General features: G+C 46.5%; 1 protein-coding gene across 4 annotated transcripts in view; it reads left to right on the top strand.

Annotated features, from left to right (window-relative positions):
• Window positions 1–1,872: 1,872 nt before the first annotated feature.
• The window catches only part of CNOT10 (CCR4-NOT transcription complex subunit 10), a 32,346-nt gene continuing 27,642 nt past the window's right edge, over window positions 1,873–6,576 (top strand). Inside the window, exon 1 of one of the 4 annotated variants that reach the window (XM_086850379.1) lies at window positions 1,873–2,099. In XM_086850379.1, coding sequence (XP_086706505.1) covers window positions 2,078–2,099 — 22 coding nt within the window. In that variant the 5' untranslated portion in view covers window positions 1,873–2,077. Of the gene's footprint in view, window positions 2,100–2,148; window positions 2,335–6,576 lie in introns of those variants that run through there. The other 3 variants (XM_086850384.1, XM_086850380.1, XM_086850390.1) reach the window with 3 other exon arrangements.

The raw sequence follows: 6,576 nt of genomic DNA, 5'->3' as shown, positions 1-6,576 counted from the left end.
AATCTCTTAATCAGAACTGACTGTATCTACACTCACTGTCACAAGCAGAAAAACAAGGTGAAGTTTAACAGGAATAAATGAGGAAGGAGTGGGGAGAGGGGGAAATCTTGAAGAACCATGTCTGGAGAAATAATAGAAGAAAGTGTTCCCATATCAACAGATAACTGTTGCCTATCACTGTGGAAGCTGTGACTGACAGGAGCCCCGCAGTGACACAGGAGAAGCACAGTGCAAGTCCGTGATGGCCATTAAGGGTAACTGTCCCTGTAGCTTGACTCCAAGGGACGGAGACACAAAGAACCTTTTGGTGCTTAAAGGGGACACCTCTGGGGTACCTTCTAACCTCATCCCACTTCCTGTTATAAATATAACTATGAGGGTTCAAAAAAAATAAACCCTACCTGCCTCCTCTGCACACTATATCCACAGAGTCCATGCCCAAGAGTCAGAAGTAGCTGTTGAGCCTACCAAGATACATTGTAGCAAAAGTGAATGCTTAAATACTATGTATAGTAGTATCCAAATTATCACTGAATCCCTTATCTTGGAAAAGCCCTCTGAGATCATGAAGTCCAGCCCATGACTAAGCACCACTGTCAACCAGACCATGGCACTAAGTGCCATGTCCAGTCTTTGCTTCCAGGGGCAGCAACTCCATCACCTCCCTGAGCAATCCATTCTAATGTTTAATTGCTCTTTCCTCGTGAAATTCCTCCTGATGCCTAACCTCCCCTGGCACAGCTTGACACTAGTCCTGTCACAGGCTGCCCAAAAGAGCCTGACCTCCACTTCACTACACCCTCCTTTCAGGCACTTGTAGAGAGTGATAAGGTCACCCCTGAGCCTCCTTTTCTCCAGGCTAAACAACCCTGGCTCCCTTGGCTTCTCCTTGTTATCCTCTAGACCCTTTGCCAGCTTCACTGACTTTCGCTGGACCCACTCCAGCCCCTTTATGCCCTTCCGGAACTGAGGGGCCTGGACCTGGACACAAACACTAAAGTATCTTTAATATTCACGACTATGCCAGTGCCATTTATCCCATGCCTGTTACTTTAATGAGAAATATAATAATGACAAAGGCTAATTGGGGTCTTCAATCTGATGAGGGTTTTGTCTCCTTGCTCAGGCTTTGGGTGTCCAGTTCCCAAACAGCCGCTTAGGAAGGAATGCGGGATGCAGGCACCCAACCTGCACCGGGCATTTATTGCCATTAATTAGTGTGGCGAGAAGCACCTCAACAACACTTTAGATATTCTGCCTGATAATCCACATAAACTAGAGAATATATTAAACAGAAGCCTCCAGGTCCCTGCTATTGCTTTGGAGGGGATCACAGAATGGGTCAAGTTGGAAGGGACCCCAGTGGATCAGCTGGTCCAACCCCCCTGCTCAAGCAAGACCATCCTAGAGACCTTGCACAGGATTCCAGGGGGTTCTTGAATATTCCTGGTGATAGAGACTCCTCAGCCTCTCTGGACAATCTGTTCCAGTGCTCCGTCACCCGCACAGCAAAGTTCATCTTCATGTTCAGGTGAAACTTCCTACGGATGAGCTCCTGCCCATCGCCTCTTGTCCCATTGCTTGGCACAACCGAGCAGAGCCTGACTTCATCCTCTCAGCACCTTTAGACATTTGCGTACATTGATGAGAGCCGGCAGGTCTGGACGGGGCAGAAAGGACAAGACCCGTTCGAGACGGCGGCGGGCGGCTGCCAGCGAGCTCCGTGCCGGGGGAGGACCGGGCAGTGCCGCACCCCGGCCCTCACACGCCAACATGGCGGTCCCACCTCCCTCACCTCTCCCTCCCCCCGCCGCGTCCTTGCGTCACATCCGCGCTGCCCCGGCAACAACCGGACGTCGCGGGCGCGCCGGGAACCCGGAAGCGGCGGGCGAATCGGGGCGGGCGGCGCAACCGGCGGGGCGGGCCCGGCGCGCGCAGGGCAGCGGCGGCGGCAAAGCAGAGCCGGGGGGGCAGCGGCCGGTTGGTGGCGGCGGTCGGGCAGCGCGCGGGGGACTCTCGGCATCTACCGGCGCTCTCGGGCTGTGCGGTCCCGCACGGAGCTGCGGCCAAGACGGAGATGGCGGCGGACAAGGCTGCGGGTGAGTGCGAGGTGGGGGGGGCCCGGCGCGGAGGGACACGCGCCCCCGCGGGTGGCGGCGAGCGCCGCCGGGAAAAACGACCGCCTGTGCGGCTGTGTGCCGTGTCCTTCCGCCCAGGAGGTAGTGCCCCGCCGTCCGTGAGGGGTCCCCGTGACACCTGCGGGTCACCGGCGGGGCCGTGTGCGCACGGCAAGCGGCGCTGGGCTATTGCCCCCTCCTGGCCGGGAAAGGCTCGGCGGGGAGGGCCCTATGGACGTCTTGGCGGGGGGGTTTGTGTGTGTGTATGTGTGTGTGTGTGTGTATGTGTGTATGTGTGTGTGTGTGTCGCCCAGAGCTCAATAACATCTACAGGGGTCGAGCGTCTGGGTTAATTTGTTAAACTGGGGCACGCAGAGGGTACGAGGGAGGTTATAACTCTTGGTGGTGCCACTTAATCGCTGGAGTTCGGTCTGATTCCCTCAGGGATGCTGCTTTGGTTTCAGGGAATGAGTGCGTCCTCACTGAGCTCAGGCCTGAAAAGACACTGTGGAGAGAACTCACTGAGACTAAAAAATAAGCCATGTTCTGGTAAACAGACAGAATAAATCTCAAATACAGTTGCTGTGTAGCACTACCGCTCGTCCATCTCCCATACAACTCCCCATCATGCAAGAAGTCTTCATTGCAGGAAAGGTCATTCCATCAGATGGCAGCTCTTGAGGGGATGGAGAAGAGGCTGACGTGGAGGAAAACCTTACTTATAGAATTGTATAAGTCTACATAATAGAAGCATAGGATATCCTGAGTTAGAAGGGACTGATAAAGATGGAGAAATTCCAGTTCCTGGCCCAGCACAGGACATCTCTAAGAATCATACCTTGTGCCTGTGAGCATTTTCCAAACACTTTTTGAACTCTGTCAGGCTTTGTGCCAAGTGAGAAACCCATTCCAGTGCCCAAACACCCTCTGAATGAAGAACCTTTTCCCAATATCCAACCTAAACCTCAGTGACACAGCTTCATGCTGTTTCCTTGGGTCCTGTGTCTGGCCACCTTTTTTTTTGTTTTTTACGTGGTGGGACCATTACAGGGAAATTAAGTATACTGTACTGAGTGATGTTTACTAAACTAGCATGTTTATTTACAAAAACTGTGACTGCTAAACTACAAGAAAAATAATTGGCATCAAGTTTTTAGTATCTTTTGTTGATGTTCTTTGAAGTGTTGAAGGAGCTTTTCAGTTTTACATTCGTAAAAGTATGTGCAAAATGAATCAAAGATGTGAGCTATGGCAAAATACTCTACATGCTGCACTTGTTCATAGCAGTGAGCTACAGGTAGCTTTCCACTGAGAAGTGTTTGCTTTTTATTGCACAATATCAAAGAAACCTATTATACCTATACTGATAGTGGAGGGCTTAATACAAAAATTAAAATGTAAGTCTTGGTGCCACGAACTCTTATCTTTAATGGCTGGACACTGGCTGGGCTTCATATGCTTCCAAATTCTTTTGGAGCAAGTCGTGTGATAGATTCCTCCTTTCAAGAAAGAGATTATCCCTCTGCCTGTAGAGTTTGGAAATAAAAATATTTCCAGAGATGCACTGGTGTTCAGCAGCACAGTTCATGCAAGATGTAATCTTCAGGGTGTAGGAACAAGAGAGCTCAGGAACAGCAGTCTTTGGAAAAACAGAGAGCAGGTATGAGAAGGATAGTGATTGCAGTCACTCTCAGGTGTCTTCAGGTATGTGTATGTGGGAGATGTGACTTCTTGTTGCTTTTATGAAATTCTGGCAGCAAGCCCATGAGGAGAGCAATCTTCCTTTTCAGGTGGCAGTCCAATACTTTTCCTTGTTCGCCTCTCATAGAGGTTGTTTTCCTGAAGCTCATCATGATGTACCTTCTCCAGCAGGAGCAGCTTCCTGCTTGTACAAAGCAAACCAGCCTCCGTGACATAGTGTTGCTACTGCTCAGCCCCAGGATTGATAGCTAGGAAGATAATTCCTGGCTTCATTCTTTAACTTCCAACTCGGTGCAGAAGCTTCTTCCAGAAGCCTCAAAATCTGAGCATGTGATTTTTACATCCTTTTCCAGGTTGTTCCTTTTGCCCCTCATGATGAGCCTACACAAATTTTAGTTTTGGAGTTGGTCTGTATGCATGAAGGTTGGACAAATGAAAAGTTAAACAAACAGGTCCATATTTAAATACAAATTACAGAGATAAATCAAGTTCTCTCACTTGTGAAGCAGAGAATTTGCACTGCTCTGGATATTTCAGCTGATAATTGTGGCTGCTGTACAGATGGGAGCATGTTGGAGATGACTGGTGTGCCATATGTTACCCACACCACGTGCTTCTGCAAGAATGCCAAAGGTCACAGGGGCCCAAGTGAGCAAGGCATGCTGTTTCTTCTGCCAGGGAACAAGTTCCCTACCTGTTTCGCTTTCAAATGCTTCAAGGAACGTGGAAGTAACAGTTTTATTTGCAAGCACTGGGGTAGCCATTTGCAGCCAAGAGAATAGGAGCACTCTGTCCTCACCACCCCTGCCACTTCACTGGAATCAGTGAGTTCTGTTCAGTATCTTATGCCAGCCAGCTTTCAAGTGACTCCTCTTGGAGGGATCTCTGATAGCAAAGATCAGCTGAAGCAGTAGTTTCCAGTCTGAACAAGAATGGCTGTATCACATTAGACTGGAACGGCTTTTAGGTCTTTAACAAGTTTTAGGTGTGTTTGGACAAAAAAGGTAGAGAGTAGCCTAGGGTTGTTGTGCTTTTTTCAAAGGAAGGAGCTACACTGTCAACCACATCAGCTGGATTTTAGTTTTTTCTTGATAAGCTTCCAGTTCAGGTTTCACAAACCTGCTTTGTTTACTGAGTGGGAGTAGGTACAGTTGATCATATTACAGAGACAGCTCTGGTTTTGCTTAAAGTAGTCCCCAGTTTCATTTTATGTTTTGGATTTGTTTGTGTTTGTTTGATGTACCAACAAGCTTAGAGAGACAGTGAAATTTGAAGACTTGTCCTGATTTTTCCTTAGGAATTACATCAACCAAGCTATGGAAGTGCAGTTTTTATTGCAGACCTTATCTAAGTGTCTCTTGGTTTATCTGTTGCTTCACTGAAGACATTGAATTCAGACTTCCTTTGAGACACTGGTCTTACAAACCTGCTTACAAAGGCAGTAATCAGTAATGTACATGGTAGTTGATGGTTCTCTGCTAGGTAAACCCATATGTGAGGAATCTGATCAGACTGAGTGTTATCAGGAGCTTTAGAGTCTCAAGGCTCTGCACCATGGTTATTTTACCAGCATAGTCTGACAGACATGCTGAGCAAGTAAAGCAGATAATGCCACTGCTAGCATGAAAATTTGAGGGGAAAAACATTTGCTTATTTGCTGCTGTTCAAGAGATCCTTGGAGGGTGGGAGCTTTCAGTTCATCTGTATAATCACCAAGTTTAGAGCTGGAATCAGATCTATGCTATATTTAAGTTGAAGCAGAGGTACTTCCTGTTCCTTTCCTCTTTCACTGTGGAAAGCTTTTGGCACATCAAAAATGTTCTGAGGTTCCTTGTGGTTTAAATTTCTCTTTTGCTTTTCCTTTTGAAGGACAAGGCAGTGCAAGAAGTGGTGTTGATCAATGCATTATTCAGTCAGATTTCATAGCAGGTGTAGGCCCTTGAGAATCCATCCCTCCGGAATACTAAAATTGCTGAACCCTGAATTTTGTCCAAATGACAGTGGGTGACTTTTGCTGGTGTAAGATTTGTTGAGATTTTAAAATCTCTACTTTGTTGACATCTTTATGCAGGATTGAAGTCCCAACCAAATATTTACAATTCTTGCTCAAATGCAGGGGGCAATAGTGTTATTGCAGGTGGAAAGAATTTCACTATTTCCCAGGAACAGGCACATACTTAATAGATTATTAAGTCTGTTTTATTCTTACTGAGGATATTATTTCATGAATCTTCTGAGGTTTGACTGCCCCTTATAATTGTCATTTGTCCTGTATTTATAAATTTTCATTGGTCACTAGTAGAAGATCCAGATATATTGGTGATGATGGGGAATGGATTTTGCAGAGGAGCTCACAGCTAAGTGTTTTCATTCAATAAGTGTTGTTCAAAGTGAAAACAAAATTAGCAGGGTTTGCATTATATCTCTGAATTATAGGGAAGAGAAAGCAGTCATTTGGTTTACAAAGCCTACATAGTCTACTAAGATATGTGTGTTAGAGCAGATCTTCCACTGTGAAATTCAAGAAATAATTTTCTGCAGAAGCAGAAACCGTTGTTGGTTTATAAAGTTTTTGTTTCAAAAACATGAAATTATTTTTGTATGTTTTAGCACATTAATTAATGCTCCTAGAAAGACTCTCTAGTGTGGTGGTTGTGTGCTTGTTTTCTCAGTAGTTTGTATTCAGCACAAGGAAGGGCTTAGTGGGTTGGTTTTATTTTCAGCTTCTTTGACATGGAATGTCTGTACTGTGCTTTTT

The sequence above is a fragment of the Cyanistes caeruleus genome, chromosome 1 (genome assembly GCF_971803275.1).
Source record: "Cyanistes caeruleus chromosome 1, bCyaCae1.hap1.1, whole genome shotgun sequence".
Taxonomy (NCBI): domain Eukaryota; kingdom Metazoa; phylum Chordata; class Aves; order Passeriformes; family Paridae; genus Cyanistes; species Cyanistes caeruleus.
This window is presented reverse-complemented; position numbering and strand designations above follow the sequence as displayed.